The 18,907-nt window shown below is 36.9% G+C and overlaps 2 protein-coding genes across 3 annotated transcripts; both read left to right on the forward strand.

Moving 5' to 3' along the window:
• The first annotated feature begins 11,519 nt into the window (after positions 1-11,519).
• On the forward strand, positions 11,520-12,391 carry LOC125223311 (histone H3.3). Its single transcript, XM_048126392.2, has 3 exons — positions 11,520-11,673; positions 11,784-11,860; positions 11,946-12,391. Exons 1-3 carry the CDS (start codon positions 11,602-11,604, stop codon positions 12,205-12,207), a joined length of 411 nt encoding a protein of 136 aa, XP_047982349.1. The 5' UTR covers positions 11,520-11,601; the 3' UTR covers positions 12,208-12,391.
• A 4,188-nt stretch (positions 12,392-16,579) lies between these two features.
• Positions 16,580-18,384, forward strand: LOC125223843 (V-type proton ATPase 16 kDa proteolipid subunit). Of its 2 annotated transcripts, XM_089061293.1 has the most exons (4): positions 16,580-16,749; positions 16,848-17,133; positions 17,915-18,073; positions 18,186-18,384. In XM_089061293.1, exons 1-3 carry the CDS (start codon positions 16,671-16,673, stop codon positions 18,045-18,047), a joined length of 498 nt encoding a protein of 165 aa, XP_088917419.1. In that variant the 5' UTR covers positions 16,580-16,670; the 3' UTR covers positions 18,048-18,073; positions 18,186-18,384. The 2 variants fall into 2 exon arrangements, with proteins under 2 accessions (XP_088917419.1, XP_047983096.1); XM_048127139.2 differs by having other exon boundaries at positions 16,581-16,749; positions 17,915-18,384.
• The last annotated feature ends 523 nt before the right edge of the window (positions 18,385-18,907 follow it).

The following is an 18,907-nucleotide window of genomic DNA, read 5'->3' on the forward strand; positions in this document are numbered from 1 at the left end:
TCCTCCTTATCTTAGTTGCAGGCAACAAATCATATACCGACAATTTTTAATTCATTATTATTTTATATTTTTTCCTTTTATGCTGACTTTCTGACAGTGACTTTCTTCTCTGTTTTTTTCTATTTTGGAAAAATTCTTTGTTTCATTTGTGGAGAAGTCCGTTCTAGCAAAGGATTTTATAGAAACAAAAATAAAGGATTAATTCAATTTTAATGCCATTTGTTGGGAGTGAAAAAATAAAGGATTACTACAATGTGATGGGTGGCCGTCTAGGTCTTACATTGTTCCTAACAAAAAAATCCATGTTGATTTAATATATTAGAGAGTGTTCGGTTTGCAAGATTCTATTATGGATTAAACTAATAGTGTGTTTGATTCATGAGATTTAGTCCCTCAACTCAGTCCTAGATAGATAATTATGAAACAATTAGTTATAACTAATTCATATGATTAAAATAATCTCACAACTCAATCTTAAATTATTTCTTGATATTATTTTATTTAGGAAACCGAACACCACCACTACTACTTAATTAGTAGTATAGCTTAAAAATCAAATGGCTCATTTTTTTAGTATTATTAATATAATAAGTATTTTCTACTATTTATTTCAAATAGTTTGGAATCATTAACGTTATATGAGTGAATCAAAATAATTAGTCCTATTCACCAATAGTTTGTCTATATATGAATAAAGTTTGATTCATTTCAAGCCAGAAGAAGACTTTCTAAATCAGATTGATTCATTTCAATCCAGAAGGGAAAAAGTTTCTTTGAAAATGAAAAGATTCCCTAGAGTCAAACGAACCAATCTTAATGCAATCAACAAAACGTGAGGCTCGTTGCTTATTGGCTATTGCCAAAATGTGCTTGAAGGCTTAGTTACATAGAGCCTTTTATGTTATTGAACCAAAAACGAACACGTAATTGAAAAACCTATAATTGCTATACTTCTATTTGTGAAATTATGAGTAGTTCCGATTTGTGAAACGTGCTTAGCAAATTTCATTAACAATTAATAACGCGTTAGTGCGCTGTATGAAGCATAAGAAATTCTTTAGTAAGTTAATGATTTTGTTAGAGGTTTAGAAGATGGAGCTGCATATTTAACCTTATACTACGATGAGTGATAATAAGGTGAGCTGAAATGATCTTAATCCAGATTTAAAAACAATTAAGGCCAATTAATCAAAAAATAAATAAAATAACCTGTCCACATTGAAAACATTAATTGTGACGAAAGAGGCAAAATATAACACATACTACTTGCAAACCGGGCTGACAAGTCCAACCTATATTGCGTTTGCCGTGACGTACGATAGATTTTGAGTATCTTTCATTATTTAAGGGGTGAAATCATCATTTAATTATATTTTGAGCTTATTATGAATTTCATACTTTAATTTTATTTGTTTTTAAGTTCCCAATGTTTCCAAACCATTTATGAATAGAGGTTTTCATTGTTTTCAATCAATTTTGATCATTGTTTATATATTTGTAATTCAATAGAGTATGGTTTGTGTTCACTGTAGTGGGACGATTTGCATCATTATAGGAAAATACTACTTTGGCCCCTAAAACTAAGGCAAATTTGGATTTTGTCTCATCCAAGAATAATGGTTCATACTTTTTATAACAGAGAATGTACCATATTATATACAACATCTACAATCGATCTTCATATATAATAAGATTTTCACTCATCATGAAAGGCTCAAAGATTGATACAATAAGATACAGTACCATTTAAAACATTTCATGTCCCTGCTTTTCAATTATATCCACTTACATACAAACAAGATGTAAATTTCCATTTCTTCCTCTAATAAAAAATCTCATACATTCTTAGTCCTTCCTATTTACCTAAGACAGTTATTAAATACAACTCCCAGTGTTGCACCAAATATTACTAGGAATGATGGGCAACTTTTCGAGAAAGATGTCGTTTCTTTACTTTCTGTTAAGTAGTGATAATACTTACCTGATGGTGATGTAGCAGTTTGTCCCGTGCTTTGCCCAGTGTTCTTTGAGATGAATCGGGTTGGATAGATCATGACCCTCTGGCTGGTTGAAAGCACTTCTGCTCATCTTCCTACCTCCAACACGACATGGTGATTGCCACCCACCGTTGCTCCATTTATAGCATGGCCTTAGGACCCTAGTGCACGGTCCGGTGGACTTATCAAAAGCCAACAATACTGATTCCTCATTCTACTCAAGATTGCAACAAGGATACAAATACATAATAATAGAAGTAAACTGCAAGATATTTTCAAGCAAAGATGTACAAAAACTCATAAAATTAACAGAAACAGTAGGATGATATAAGAGCATCCGCAATGGTCGGCTAGCGACCGGCTAGCCGATTCGTCGCGCTGGCCGATCGGCTAGCCGAACCATTGCAGTCGGCCAGCGCAAAATCGGCGAGCGGATCGGCGTGGGCTCGCCGATCGCTCGTCACTGGCCGAAACGCTAGCCGATCGGCTAGCTGCCATTGTGGAGGCCCGATCGCCAGCGATCGGCCAGCGCCGATTTTCGTTTTTTTTTTTTTCTTAAAAATCATATATAAACGCGATTTTCGTTTCATTTTCATTTGCACCACTTGTTTTAACGAGTTTTCTCTCTCTCTAACTTTCTGTTCAAGAGCATTATCGAGCGATGGATCACGCGGGTGGTAACCGTAGCGGTAGTGGTGGGGATCCTGAGGAGTACGAACGGAGGATGAACGAGGCTATGGAGGCCTACATGAACCGCGGGATGGAGCGGTACATGCGTATGATGGAACAGCAGGCGATACCTCGCCCTCCACGAGTTGTCCACCACCGAGCAGTGATTGATCGAGATCACGTAGCTGCACATCAGCGGCTGTACGAGGACTACTTTGCAGAGTACCCGCGGTTTCCCGCCAACATGTTCCGGCGGCGTTTCAGAATGCGCAGGGAGTTGTTTATGCGCATCGTTAGGGCATTGGAGCGTCAATATATGTGTTTCCGCTTCAGGCACGATGCGGCTGGCAGACCCGGCCACACCCCTATCCAAAAGTGCACGGCGGCAATCAGGCAGTTGGCCTACGGAGGCGCCGCAGACATGTGGGATGAGTACCTCCACATCGGTGAGTCGTCAGCCCTGAAATGTCTGAAGGAGTTCTGTGGGGGCGTGATCAGCATTTTCGGTGAGCAGTACCTTCGAAGCCCTACTCCCGAAGATTGTCAGAATTTGATGCAGATGCACGGGGAGAAGCATGGGTTCCCCGGGATGTTAGGCAGCATAGACTGTATGCATTGGGAATGGAAGAACTGTCCGACTGCGTGGAAGGGGGCCTACACGACCGGCTACAAGTCAAAGAACCCCACGATAATCCTCGAGGCCGTAGCTGATTACCGGCTGTGGATCTGACATGCGTATTTTGGGGTAGCCGGGTCGAACAACGACCTCAACGTCCTGAACCCGTCTCCCCTCTTCAACGAGAAGTGCCAGGGCGTCGGTCCAGCCGTCTCATTTGTGGCCAACGGCAACCGGCATGATATGGGCTACTACTTGGCGGATGGGATATACCCTCGGTGGCCGGTCTTTGTCAAGACGATCCGACAAACAAGTGATCAAAAGAAGGCCTACTTTGCGCAACGACAGGAGTCGGCGCGCAAGGACGTGGAGCGCGCATTTGGTGTGCTCCAGTCTCGATGGGCGGCAATCAAGGGCCCAACGCGTTTGTGGGATGTCGGATGCGTTTCCGAGATAATGTACGCCTGCATTATCCTGCACAACATGATCGTCGAAGACGAAGGCGTACAACTGACTAGTTGGGTCAGTGACGATGAAGCCGGTCCAAGCCACGGAACGGCCACCCCTAGTGTACGACAGGGGGTACCTCTCGATGAAGCCGGCCGACTCAAGGAATTTGCCAGCATGCGCCAAGTGGATGCTCATATTAAACTCCAAAAGGATATAATTGAAGAGTTGTGGGCACGGAGGACTGCACGACGATAGTTTTTTTTCTTTATTATGCATGTACTTTTTTTTTATCTATGTAACTTTTTTAAATACAATTAATGAATTTTCCCGTACACGTGTCTAAATTTAATTCCGTATTTTAATCGTAATTTTAATTCCGTAAATGTAGTATATTTTGAATTATTTTTATTGCGGCTGGCCTATGGCTGGCCTAAATCTGACGTGGCAGGTGGTTTTTTTAGTGTTGCTGACGTGGCAGAGAAGAGAATGGCTGGCCTATGGCTGGCCTAAGCACCATTGCGGATGCTCTAAAAGTTGTGGGTTCAGATAATAGCAGCTGATAATAGTACATAAATATGACACAGTTATACTACTAGCTTTCTTCTAGAGTAATCCAAAAAAGTTGCAACAATCTGAGTAAAATATGGTCATATATGAATATATCACGCCTCACTTGTTGATGGAATAAACTGTTATTAATGTATCCATCAATAGGTTAATAAAAACATTTAAGAGCCACCGATTCAATGCCGAGGAAGCACATATTTACAGCATTCTCAACAACATTTCTTAATGTTACATGGCTACACCAAGCTATTATGCCATTTTTTCGTTTGTATTTTTCGCTGCTGCATCGCTTTCCAATGCAATGAATATCTCCAAGTGTGGGAAAATTGGGAAATGGAGTTGGACGGGTGGAGATAGGAGTGAAGGTTGTTTCTGGTGGATTTGTGGACAATTGTCAAGTCTATTTTGTTCTTCTTTATATCTAAGCTTCATATTTTTCTATTTTGAACATAAATGAAATTTCAATTTCTAATTTTCTAGGAGCTCATCCAAACCTATATTTGTATACTATCGTATTTTAATTATCTTGTCGATATGTGTTACTGTGTAGCTCTTTGCTCCAATTAAACAATGTTATTACTCATATCTAACAAATTAAAATGATACTACATTTTTTCATTTGATAGTAGTATGAAATATTTATACTAACTACTATTTTACACTTTAGAGAATAATGTTGAGATAATAATATTTCTTTTAAAATTATGTCATAATCAAAGATGTCTCCAATTTCATAAGGAAACAAATATACTCATTATAATATTTAGTTTCCTTGACTCAACCAAATTAACTAAATTACATCAAAGATATCACGTAACCTAAACCTTTTTTCTCTCTTTCAATGTAAACTTTTTTTCCCTCAAGAACTGACACAATTATATATACGCATAAGTTTGGGTTTAGCAAATATCCCACTATTATTCGGCCTCCGAAAACAAACGCAAGTATTTTTCCGAATTCTCCAACCATGTTCATGTAATTTGTGTGAAACTTGATGCGATGACTTTGTGAAGTATAAAATTTTAAATTGTAATTCAATTGTAAGTCGGTTAACCAAATTGATGGACTCAAACCAGCTGCAGTCCTGCAAGCATGAGAAAAAGAAACAGGTTAACTTTCTATAGCCAATTGTCCTAACTAAAAAATTATACTAAAAAATTATCATCGTGTTAACATATTTAATATATTGAATTGAAGAGTTATCACACGTGTTATATTAAACTAATTATAATTTAATTACACCCTTAAGTATATCATGGAAATTAATTTTAATTAATGAAACCGTGATATATGCTAATGCATAATATTTCAATTGAAATGAATTAATATTAGCATTTATTGATCCTTCTTGTTGTTTGGATATGTTGCACTTCAAAAAAGACGTAAATAAACAACGGCAAATCCCTTGGTAATTAGCGTATTTTTTTTATAGTGGAATATGCTCTATTATGATAGAGTTTGGGCTTGAAAATTCTTGATGGTCTCTGAGCTCTTGTGATCATAGGATATTTGGTCACAAGAGGCTAAAATAAAGGAGGTGGAGATGATTTAGTACAAGTATGAGAATTGGACAAGGTGGAAGGCTATTTGAGTCGGAAGAATTAGATTGAGAGTGGGAATTATGAGGAGATAAAGTCTGTACATGAGATGGAGTTGTGAATGTTTTTTATTGAACTAAGTGGAGAGACAAAAACTAATAAAGTATTTCTTTTATTAAAAGTAGTAATCAACCACTTATAATAAGCTAATCACTTGCAATGGAATGGAGGGAATATATAAACTCTCTTGAGTGAACATGCTATGGTGAACAAGTATATCCAATTAACTAGTGCCTGCTGCAATGGTGAACAATTATATCCAGTTAATAGGAGCCTACCACAGCTTGGAGGGAACTAGAACTAGAAATCCAATTTTAAAATCAAACATTGTTTTTGTCATTTCCTTTTTATCTCTTAAATTTGTAATTTGCCAATTCATATAATTTTAATTATTAAAAATTAGTTAAATATTTTAATAATTAAAAACAACTTTCATTAAATTTTTAAATATTAAAAAATTAAAATAATAAATCTAACTTCATACAAATATTTAAGACCAAAGCTATCAAACATTTAAAAAACACTTCTATATAAAAAATATAAATCCTAAATATTACTATAATAATATTGGTGGCATAAATGAAGAAACAGAATTAATCTCCTCAACCGGTGCTCTAGTTCTCACACTTCTCATCTTAATCTTCATTCTCCTCTTTGCTTTCAGTTTCATCCTTGTTATCTTTACCTTTTTCAATGTGGTATATTAACTATCCAGGGATGCCAATCATCACTCTTTTTATTTTTCTTAGTTTCATTATTTTTTAGTCATTGTGTTTATATTAATTTATGAAATTCACTCATTGATTCATATGTGTATTTATTTATAAATTTTTTATGTATCAACATGCAAGATCTTTGCACTTATAAAGTTATAATTGATCTGATTGCTATCTATAAAATTTAGTTACATTTTAACTATTTATAATTTAATTTTATTGGAATTGATGGTTAAAGGTTTTGCCTCATATATGTTATCTATAATATTCTATCATTTTAAGTTTAAGTGTTGTTTATTGATTCTATAAAATTCTAGTACATTATTATCGAAGAAAAAGTAAAGTTCCATATTTTGTACAAAACAATCTAGATAATTTTTCATAGTAATCATATGAATAGAATAATCTAAACTTATAGTTTTAGAACAAATATTTTTGACCATTAATTTAAATAGCCAAAAGTACTAGAAAGTTATAGAAAATTAATAACAACAATTAGATCATGTATTGACATAGATAAATCAAAGTTATAAATAGGTGGACATCAAAGATAAACAACATTCTATTAGCTAGTGCAATGTTGAATAAATTTAAGATATAAATCAGAGAGAAAATTTTATTAATCTATTTCCTATAAATGAACTTGATCAAGATGACATTGGTCATCAATTAGATTAAAGCAGATAATGATCTAGATGTTCTAACGATAATGCTGCTGATGATGATGATTGATGGTGACGCTGTCGACGACAACGATGAAGGTAATGATGATAATGATGATGATGAGTACTATTTTTCCTCATCATAACCACCTTCATCATACCATTATTTTCGTCGTCGTTGCCGTCGTCACCACAATCATAATCTAAAATACCAGTAGTACTATAAAAAGGATAAGTTTGAGCTGAGGTTTTAACGATGCTCATCCACTTTTTTTTTATGTCTAATAAGAATTACTCCTAAGCACTACTTCCATTTTTGCAAAATAGAAACTTTTAACATATAGAAACATTTAACACGACATATGTTTTAATGCATAATTATAAAGTAAGAGGGAGGAAAAGAAAAATGGATAAAGTAAGAGATAGGAAGAGAAAAAAAAGGGAAGTAGTGTTAGTGGATTGTGGGTTCTACGTCTCAAAATAGAAAGATTCAAAAATTTCTATTTTTAAGGGATAACGTAAAATGGAAATCTATTTTTAAGAGACAAAGGTAGTATTAGTAGTATATTTTAAGTAGGGCAGTCAATTTGGGTATACGTGGATATTCGATTCAAAAATTTTAGGTATCCAAAACCGAAATTGAAAAATTATACTATTCGATACCTGAACTTGATAAGCTTTAGGGTACCCTAGTACCCGACTCAAAAATCTGGTTTCGAATCAATATTAAATGCTAATTACTCATTTGTCCCTTGTTAAGTGAGCCGTGTTCTTTTTGAGACGTCCTAAGGTAAGTGAGTCATTTTTTTTATTACTTTGTTTTCTCGCCAATTAACTAACAAAATTTAAATTTTAAAGGAAGTATCAAAATAAGCTCCCAAGATATCCAAACAACCATAAGGATCAATAAGTGCTAATATTAATTCATTTCAATTGAAATATTATGCATTAGCATATATCACGGTTTCATTAGTCAAATTTAATTTCCATGATATACTATTTAAGGGTGTAAATAAATGATAATTAGTTTAATATAAGAGGAAAGTCTCCCAGCGGATGGTGGGGTATAATAAGATGATGATTTTTTTTTGTTTATAACATATACTCCCTTTTAACTAAGGATCAGTGGCAGATTCAAGATTTTTTATATGGGGGTGCGATATTAAATAATTATTCCTTTTCTCAATCATGTGAGAATTTTTTTTGATGTGTTACTCTAGTTGACAAATTTTCTAAACATAATTCTCTTTGTTTTGTGCTATTCTAAGCTTTATTTTCTCTCTACTCCACTCACAAATAAAACGATAAAATCATGTGCCGAATAGTAAATGTTTCACTTAGAGTGAGACAAGGAAGTATAAGAGAGCTTCAAAATCCGAACAATCATATATTCGTTTCTTTAATTTGTTTTCTCAATCAAAATCTATAACTTTATTTTTATTATTAAAAACAACATGAGGATGTGGAATATATTTGAAAAAATAGAAAAAAAGAAATATACTCAACATGTTAATTTTTTTTGCAGTATAAGTTCCAAATGCATTAGAATATTTTAAAAAGTTAACAAATACTTATAAAATGAAAAAGATTTGAAAAAACTGAAATATAAGACCCATGCATTTTTGAATTCATTTTAGAATAATTAGAAAAAAAAGATAAAGATATAAAATTATATAAGAAGATCCATGCATAAGAGATTAAGAGTATTTTTAACACAAAAAATAAGAATATGACAAAAGAAAAGCATCAAGAATATCGACCCCGCGCCACTACCATGAAATTGGGTGTGAATACCGCTGGATTAATCCTCACATACTATAAAAATTAAATTTTGGGTAAAGCTATACAGTATACCCTTTCTTCCCATATGGCTCCTCCACCGCTAAGGATGAATGACTTCTAAAAGCATTGTCGTGGAGGTGTTGCACCCCACGAAGTGGATGGGGGTGTTGGGAATGAAACCAAAATTAGCCTAATACTTGTTCTTGTAAAAACAACACACAATTAAAAACTAGTAGAAGCTAAAAACACTACAACAATAACACAAAAACACGTTACATTGAAACTTAAATAAAAAGTACATTAAAAAGGATAGGTGTTCCATCCCACAAAAAGATAGAACAAAAATAGAAAGGGCGAGGGGGATCGAAATTGAAGAAATTGAGGAGTGAACAAATGACCTCTTGGAGACCGAAGGACCTCCACCAAAAAGATGATGGCAACCCTTGGCAACTTTCATTCAAGCAACCATTTAAATCGACTCACTCGCTAGCTTCACGACACTAGGGTATACTTTCGTTCGAGCTCCGCCACTAGAGGTATACTCTTTCGAGCTCCGCCCCTAGGGTATACTCTCACTCAAGCTCCGCCACTAGCTACATGGTGCTAGTTGTGAATTTACCATGTGGCTAACCCCGGACCAACCACCAAGTAACCATAGCCCGGCCATGGATTTTTCCAAACATTCATCTCACCCAATATGGGGAGGGACTCTCACAAAGGAGACACTCTTTTTATCTAAACTCTCAATCTAATCTCTAATCTATTACAAAAGATACATAAGGCCCTATTTATAGATGTGGGAGATTGGGAGATGAAAAGTCACTCAAACTAGGGTTGGAATATGAAAAGGCACTCAAAATAATTCAAAATCCCACCTTTTTGAAGTCTTCTCGGACATAAAACGCTCGGCCGGGCGTTTTCACTATCGTCGGGCGTTTTGCTTGTTGGACTGCGCGGCTTTTGTAAAACGACCATAACTTCCTTATCCGAGCTCCGATTGAGGCGTGCAAGGTACTCACGCGAAGCTCTTTCGATGGCGAAGACAATGGTGGTGTTTGACAAGCATTTGGACATCATATGGATGGGAGAATCTTTGCTCGAATCTGACCCCAGTTGCGGCTTGGCTCTTTGTCACCCTTTCACCTCACTTTCCTTGGTTTAGCTCTACCCGATTCGCATCAAGGGTGGTAGAGTGGGATGTGTTGTGGCGCAATCCCACACTGCAAGATTTTATTTTATTTTTTTTCTCATTGTGAATTCAAATTGATGTATAAAATAATTTATTTTAATATTTTTAATTACACATTAATTTTTAAATTGTTTTTTTTAATTCAAATTATGCAATAGTTAGTGTATAATTAATGTAATTTTTAGAAAATATATATGATTTTGTAATTTTCAAACTCTATAAATACCAATATATTTCACTTTACAAAATTTATGATTTTTAATGAAGTAATGTTGTTATTTATAATGATTTAATCTCGTAAAGTGGATGACAATCAAAAATAAAATTTACTTTACTAAAATAGAGGTACGAGGTTGTATGAATTTTAGTGACTTGCATAAATTACAAATAACTTAGAGGTATGATGTTGTATGAGTTGTAGTGAGAAATTACAAATAACTTTAACATATTAAAAATGGAAATTGGTCTCTAAAATCATGAACTTTGCCTAAAATTTAGTATTTCCCATGAAATTTGAAATTGGTATATAATATCACGAACTTTGCATTTTGTTTGGTATTTCCCAAACTCACTCAAATAAGATATTTTCATCAAAATCTTATTTAATATAGGCAACCTTGATATGTTTTATAATATTTGAAACCACTTTTTAAGTTCATAACATGTAGCATAAAAAGTCACGTTGAAAACTACGTTGATTTAATTGTGCCAAGTATGATAAAAAAGCCTCGTAAGTTAGTCAAATATAGCAATAAACATGCCGTGGGAAATACCAAACAAAATGCAAAGTTCGTGATATTATATACCAATTTCAAAGTTGATGAGAAATACCAAATTTTAAGCAAAGTTCATGATTTTAGAGACCAATTTCCCATTAAAAAATGCATTTACATCAGATTTCGAGGCTTTTAAATTTGATTTGATTTTCCTAAAATGGTGCTATAAATAAAAAAAATTACTCCGTATGAAAAAAGAGCAAAGGTAAGAAGAGCGAGTGGGTAAACCGGTATGCGACTCAAGTCACTCAACCGAGTCAGAGAAAAAACAGCAGCCACAAAAGCAAGAGACATTAAAAACACAACTCGGTGACGATCCGCGTGAATCCAAAACCAACCAATCAGAGCCCTCCATCAATAATATCGACCAATGAGATTCAAGATTAGGAAAGTCACGGATACCCACGACTTTTCAAATAATCCCCACGTCAGATATTCAGAATGCCGTTGCACCAAGTCTCCAACTACACCCCACCTCCTTATATATACCCCTCCCCACGTTTCAAAATTTATCATCGCAGGCCTCTCAATTCGTTTCTTCCTTCAGCATCCCAGCTTTGAATTTGAATTTCTCAAGACATGGCTCGTACCAAGCAAACCGCGCGTAAATCCACCGGAGGAAAGGCTCCGAGGAAGCAGCTCGCTACAAAGGTTTGTAGATTCATTAATTTCTCAATCTCCGTTTGATGCTCTCGATTGTTTTTTATTTCGAAACTGTTTCGATTGTGTTTATTGATTTGATTTTTGGTTAATTTGTGAAGGCTGCCAGGAAATCAGCTCCGACCACCGGCGGAGTGAAGAAGCCCCATCGTTACCGCCCTGGAACCGTCGCTCTTCGGTAAACCCTAACCCCTCTCTTGCGAATCTAATCGCAATTGCAACAATAGAAACCGAGATTTTAACCTAATTTGTTACTTCAACAGTGAAATCCGGAAATACCAGAAGAGCACGGAGCTTCTGATCCGCAAGCTTCCGTTCCAGAGACTGGTTCGTGAAATCGCTCAGGATTTCAAGACCGATTTGAGGTTTCAGAGCCACGCCGTGCTGGCGCTGCAGGAGGCGGCGGAGGCGTATCTGGTTGGGCTCTTTGAGGATACCAATTTGTGCGCGATTCACGCGAAGAGGGTTACTATTATGCCTAAGGATATTCAACTTGCTAGGCGGATTCGCGGCGAGCGTGCTTGATTTGGTGTTTAATGCATTCAATTTAGGGTTTCTATTAGTATTCGATAGTGTTACTTTAAGTCTGTCCTGTTGTTAGGGCTTTACATCTATACTTGGTTTGGATTCAGTAATTGTCTCTGTAAATTTACAGATTCTCGTTACGGAATCTTTTTCTGACTACAGTTTATGGATATATTTTTTTGAATTCTATTGTTTCTATCTTTTGGATAGTCGTGAGCAATATATATACAAATACTATTAAATTAAAATATTGCGATGAAGACGTGAAACAACTGGTAAATACGAATCTGGGCTGTGTTCATGTCTTTCTTTCTGTGGTTATTAGGATATTTTTTTAACTTTATAAAATAATTTCCAATTTTAGTTTTGGGCCCAGATCCAAGCTTCCGAATGTTAAAATTTATCGTGTGAAGTGTTGTATTGATTCTCCGCATTTAATTGTTTTAATAAAGATTTTTAAGTATCTATAAATTTAGGGGTGTCAAAATAGATATCGGGAATTGGATACGCAATATCCAAACCCGAAATATTGGATAATTGGATATCCAATTTTTCGGGTTTTGGGATAGGGTTTCGCAATAGGATTTCTGGATTATCGGGAATTACCTGATTTTTAATATTTTATTTTTAAAATTTAATATAAATATATTTATTTTATTATTTAAAAATTAAATGTACTGCCAAAAACTTTCACTCTTAAGTCATATTTTGGGTTAATGAATGAATTGAGATGTTTATTATGAATGAATAAGTCATATTGGGTTAATGTATGAATGGAGATGTTTATTATGGATGAATAAGGGATGTTAAAACTTATGAATTTTTTATTTCTAAAAATTTGTACTAGTTTTTCTCTTAAATTTGAACTATTTTAAGTTTGTAGCAAATTCGAACGACAAGTTTGCATTTTTAAAATTTTGTAGCTTATTTTCTTAAACAAATAATAAAATAAAATAAACTAAAAATCCAAAATTAGGAATGGATAACCGATTTTTCAGGACTGGATATCCGAGTCGGGTATCTTGGTTTCCGAAATCATTTCTGGATAGGGTATCGGATATTAAATTTTAAGAAATTCAGGATGGGGTACCCGAAATTTTCGGATCGGATATCTGCGGGTACCCGATTTGACAGGCCTAAATAAATTCACGAGAGGAAGGAACATACGAACAATAAAGTAACCCTTAAATAACAATAAAAAACCCCTTAAATAATACTTAAAAGCTTACATATGGAGTACTCAATAAGATAAAGGCTAAACATTAATATAATTTGTATAGGAGTACCTTTTTTCGAAGGTCAATATAATACGTACTTGATTTTCTAGCGAAGTTGATCTGGTTAATTAAGCAAAAAAACTCATCATAGTAGTAATTTTTTGTGTGTGAAGGGAAGTATTTGTTGAAGAACATTTGCATGTTGGAAACACTCATTAGCAATTTAGCACGGCAAAATTATTAGAAAGTTACAGATTATGCTTATTTGAAATATATTAGCAATTTAGCATGGCAAAATTACTAGAAAGTTATAGATTATGCTTACTTAAAATATATCGTGAAGAATGATGATGATTGCTTGCACCATTCTTTGGAGTCAGATACCCATATTCCACCTTCTAACGAGCAACTACTGTCGAAACAAAAATGACACCACGTTACAAATAATAGGAATTTTGTGTAAAGAATTGCCACTTTTCCTTGTAGCATTTTATGAATTAGTTTTATTTTCTTCACCAATGTATAAACTTGGTATTCACAAAAAATAATCTTCATTGCTTTTTCTTTAGCTTAATAAAATATCAGGCAAAAGTTAGGAACAAATAGATTTGAATTTGGATATATCTGTTCGCTAAATAGATCTCAATTTAATTGTAACTTTATAAAATATTAAGTTGTGCCATTATTGAAATTAATATTGAACTCCGATCTCAATGTCAAATTACAAATAGTCTGGGCTACTTTCTACAAAATGTATTAGAACTTCTTTATTTTTATTTGATCTTATTCATACGTATTAGAGCATCCGCAATGGTGCTTAGGCCAGCCATAGGCCAGCCATTCTCTCCCCTGCCACGTCATCAACACTAAAAAAACCATCTGCCACATCAGATTTAGGTCAGCCATAGGCCAGCCGCAATAAAAACAATTCAAAATATACTATATTTACGGAATTAAAATTACGATTAAAATACGGAATTACATTTAGACACGTGTACGGGAAAATTTATTAATTGCATTTAAAAAAGTTACATAGATAAAAAAAAGTACATGCATAATAAAGAAAAAAAACTATCGTCGTGCAGTCCTCCGTGCCCACAACTCTTCAATTATATCCTTTTGGAGTTGAATATGAGCATCCACTTGGCGCATGCTGGCAAATTCCTTGAGTCGGCCGGCTTCATCGAGAGGTACCCCCTGTCGTACACTAGGGGTGGCCGTTCCGTGGCTTGGACCGGCTTCATCGTCACTGACCCAACTAGTCAGTTGTACGCCTTCGTCTTCGACGATCATGTTGTGCAGGATAATGCAGGCGTACATTATCTCGGAAACGCATCCGACATCCCACAAACGCGTTGGGCCCTTGATTGCCGCCCATCGAGACTGGAGCACACCAAATGCGCGCTCCACGTCCTTGCGCGCCGACTCCTGTCGTTGCGCAAAGTAGGCCTTCTTTTGATCACTTGTTTGTCGGATCGTCTTGACAAAGACCGGCCACCGAGGGTATATCCCTTCCGCCAAGTAGTAGCCCATATCATGCCGGTTGCCGTTGGCCACAAATGAGACGGCTGGACCGACGCCCTGGCACTTCTCGTTGAAGAGGGGAGACGGGTTCAGGACGTTGAGGTCGTTGTTCGACCCGGCTACCCAAAAATACGCATGCCAGATCCACAGCCGGTAATCAGCTACGGCCTCGAGGATTATCGTGGGGTTCTTTGACTTGTAGCCGGTCGTGTAGGCCCCCTTCCAGGCAGTCGGACAGTTCTTCCACTCCCAATGCATACAGTCTATGCTGCCTAACATCCCCGGGAACCCATGCTTCTCCCCGTGCATCTGCATCAAATTCTGACAATCTTCGGGAGTAGGGCTTCGAAGGTACTGCTCACCGAAAATGCTGATCACGCCCCCACAGAACTCCTTCAGACATTTCAGGGCTGACGACTCACCGATGTGGAGGTACTCATCCCACATGTCTGCCGCGCCTCCGTAGGCCAACTGCCTGATTGCCGCCGTGCACTTTTGGATAGGGGTGTGGCCGGGTCTGCCAACCGCATCGTGCCTGAAGCGGAAACACATATATTGACGCTCCAATGCCCTAACGATGCGCATAAACAACTCCCTGCGCATTCTGAAACGCCGCCGGAACATGTTGGCGGGAAACCGCGGGTACTCTGCAAAGTAGTCCTCGTACAGCCGCTGATGTGCAGCTACGTGATCCCGATCAATCACTGCTCGGTGGTGGACAACTCGTGGAGGGCGAGGTATCGCCTGCTGTTCCATCATATGCATGTACCGCTCCATCCCGCGGTTCATGTAGGCTTCCATAGCCTCGTTCATCCTCCGTTCGTACTCCTCAGGATCCATACCACTACCACTACCACTACCACTACCGCTACCACCCGCGTTACTCATCGTTCGATGATGCTCTTGTACAGAAAGTTAGAGAGATAGAAAACTCGTTAAAACAAGTGGTGTAAATGAAAATGAAACGAAAATCGCGTTTATATATGATTTAAAAAAAAAAAAAAAAAAAAACGAAAATCGGCGCTGGCCGATCGGGCCTCCACAATGGCGGCTAGCCGATCGGCTAGCGCTTCGGCCAGCGACGAGCGATCGGCCAGCCCACGCCGATCCGCTCGCCGAAATCGCCCTCGCCGGTTGCAATGGTTCGGCTAACCGATCGGCTAGCGCGACGAATCGGCTAGCCGGTCGCTAGCCGACCATTGCGGATGCTCTTAATCAATAACATAATAAGACGTTTCATATGTCAACATTCACATAGCTCTTGTTTATTTATGCAATTATGACAAACTTTGTCTTCCAACAATACCATGTTTCTCTTCAATATACAATAGCAATAACAACTTCTACTCTTTGAAGGAACCAGTTTGATGCATTTATTTGATGATTTTATTGACAAACTTATTCTTCTTATTCTTTCCGGTACCAAGTTACATATATATTGGAAAAATTCTTTCAGGTACCAAGTTACATATATTTTACCATTTCAAAATAGGCACGGAATTTAGAGAGAGAAAAATGGGAAAAGGCAAAAAACGATTGAGGGGTAAAAGTGTAAATGACAGTGTTGATGAAGAGGCCCTCCACTCCTCCGCAATCAAATCAACAAAATCGACAGATGCATATAATTATCAAATTCCACAATTTAGCTTAAAATACAACAATCATCTCTCCAGAGAAGATCCTCTCAGATCCCATCTCTGCACCAATCCGAACCGATCGAAAATGTCGTCTACCTTCAGCGGCGATGAAACGGCACCCTTCTTCGGCTTCCTCGGCGCCGCCGCCGCTCTAGTCTTCTCCTGTAAGCTCCCCTACATCCATGGATCCGCCCCTTCCTTTCCAGATCTAAACTTATGGCTGTTGTGAATCTGTTTCTGATTACTCTTCGCTGCGGTGTAGGTATGGGAGCGGCGTACGGAACCGCCAAGAGCGGCGTCGGAGTGGCGTCCATGGGCGTGATGAGGCCGGAGCTGGTGATGAAGTCTATTGTTCCGGTGGTTATGGCTGGTGTTTTGGGTATTTATGGTTTGATTATTGCTGTGATTATTAGCACAGGTATTAACCCTAAGGCCAAGTCTTACTACTTGTTTGATGGCTATGCTCACCTCTCTTCTGGACTTGCCTGCGGTCTCGCCGGCCTTGCCGCCGGTATGGCCATCGGAATCGTTGGTGATGCTGGTGTTAGGTAATTCCCTTGCCTTGATCCTTGTCAAATTACAATATTTCTAATTAATTGTTGAATGATGAATTCCTTCTTATCCTTCGTTTGGATTAGGTTACAGTAATTTTTTAAGTGTGATGGTCTTAACTCTGGTCTCCATGATAGGTGTATTGATGGTGATTTATTGATCATTTGCTTAGTTAGACTATTTGAAACGGAAATTGTTGTTTGGTATATAATGACTGTTTGACATTTGTTGCCTGTGTATAATTTGTAAGGCTGCAATTACTGTTGTGTTTTCTCTTGTGCTGTTGAGATTCCTACTTCAGATCATTTGGATATTTCATTTGGAGGCTACTTGATCTTACTGCTCAAAACTATTAGTGAATTAAACACTCTTGCATTAAGATTCATGCTCTAGTAATCAAGGTCATTACTAATTTTGCTTCTTTTCAGTTAGAATGGATGAGAGTGGGATAAACTTTAGAAGTATTACTATGGCTTTTGCATCACATTGCCCAGATGTTATGCTACTAAGGCTAGCTTCAGGTTAACTGGTGAAATATGAGGAGGTCCGGGATTGAGGGGTGGGGTTTTGGGGAAATAGATAAGATGTTCTCTTGTTTAGTGCACCTTTGGCCAATTTCATTCTCAGTCAAAATATGGTTGCATCTATGTGGCAATTCCATTTGATTGTAACTACTTTCCTCAACCAGAAGAAGAGAGTAACATTATGTTTTCTCTATATGCATATTGGCTGTATGAGATTACACTGGTATTAACACTCGACTATTCTTTATGACAGAGCCAATGCACAACAACCAAAGCTCTTCGTCGGTATGATTCTTATCCTCATTTTCGCCGAAGCCTTGGCTCTCTACGGTCTCATTGTTGGCATCATCCTCTCATCTCGTGCTGGTCAGTCTAGAGCAGATTAGATGAGAAAATCTTGATCTTGGCTGATGTGAGTTGCTATTCTTTCCTTAATTAAGAATTATAAGTATCTTATCCCTGTTTGGCATGGTAGTTTGGCCATGGCTACTGAGTCTCAAATTTTATTTTGTGCACGTCGGAAGTGGTTTGCCAGTGGAATCGAGGGTTGACATGATATTATGTTGGTAGGATGTAGAGGAGTTTATTTTTCTGGGAATAAAGTTTAATACTTTTATGTTAGTGTTTTGTGGAAGGACCAAATTTGATTTGTGGAAACCATTGCCTGTATTATTGTGTCAACACTGCACATATATCATTATCTTAAGCATTATTATTTGTTTCTGTTGCTGTGCATTAATTCTTTTCCTTTTTAAGATCAACTATGCATTAATTCAATTACTCATAGTCATGCTCTTCTTTGCTACTAGACTTAAATGTTTTGATGAGTTAGTTTGAATAGTTTGATTGTAGGTTGAGCTTTGATATGTTGGACCGACCATCTTTTAGGCTAAGGATAGAATTAGATTCGCCAACTTCTGCCTTCTGCTTTACAAATTCTGTGTACCTCTCCACCCCACAAACACTCACATGAGAAGTATGAACATCTCCTCTGGGCACTCTCCTTTTCTTCCTATCTGTTAGATTTGTCTTTACCTAAGAGGGACATGTTGATGAATCTCGTGTTCAGTCTCTCTAGGGCTCACTTGGTAGTCTCTACTCTCTAGATCAAAATCGAAATTATAACCAGGTAACCTAGACTAAAACCAAGATTGAAGTAAAGATTAAAACGAAGATTAAAACCCTAATGATGTTTGGTGGATAAAAGTTAAATCAAGTTAAAGGTGTAAGGTGATTGTTACCCTAG

The sequence above is a fragment of the Salvia hispanica genome, chromosome 1 (genome assembly GCF_029641045.1).
Source record: "Salvia hispanica isolate PSC_SH4W2 chromosome 1, Shi_PSC_v1, whole genome shotgun sequence".
Lineage (NCBI taxonomy): Eukaryota > Viridiplantae > Streptophyta > Magnoliopsida > Lamiales > Lamiaceae > Salvia > Salvia hispanica.

What these genes read in the sequence shown, in the direction of transcription:
- LOC125223843 (XM_089061293.1), top strand. Translation starts at nt 16,671, where the DNA reads ATGTCGTCTACCTTCAGCGGCGATGAAACGGCACCCTTCTTCGGCTTC. An exon ending in CGCCGCTCTAGTCTTCTCCT is followed by an intron (nt 16,750 to 16,847) that starts GTAAGCTCCCCT and finishes GCTGCGGTGTAG; the next exon opens with GTATGGGAGCGGCGTACGGA. An exon ending in GTTGGTGATGCTGGTGTTAG is followed by an intron (nt 17,134 to 17,914) that starts GTAATTCCCTTG and finishes TCTTTATGACAG; the next exon opens with AGCCAATGCACAACAACCAA.
- LOC125223311 (XM_048126392.2), top strand. Translation starts at nt 11,602, where the DNA reads ATGGCTCGTACCAAGCAAACCGCGCGTAAATCCACCGGAGGAAAGGCT. An exon ending in GGAAGCAGCTCGCTACAAAG is followed by an intron (nt 11,674 to 11,783) that starts GTTTGTAGATTC and finishes TAATTTGTGAAG; the next exon opens with GCTGCCAGGAAATCAGCTCC. An exon ending in CCTGGAACCGTCGCTCTTCG is followed by an intron (nt 11,861 to 11,945) that starts GTAAACCCTAAC and finishes TTACTTCAACAG; the next exon opens with TGAAATCCGGAAATACCAGA.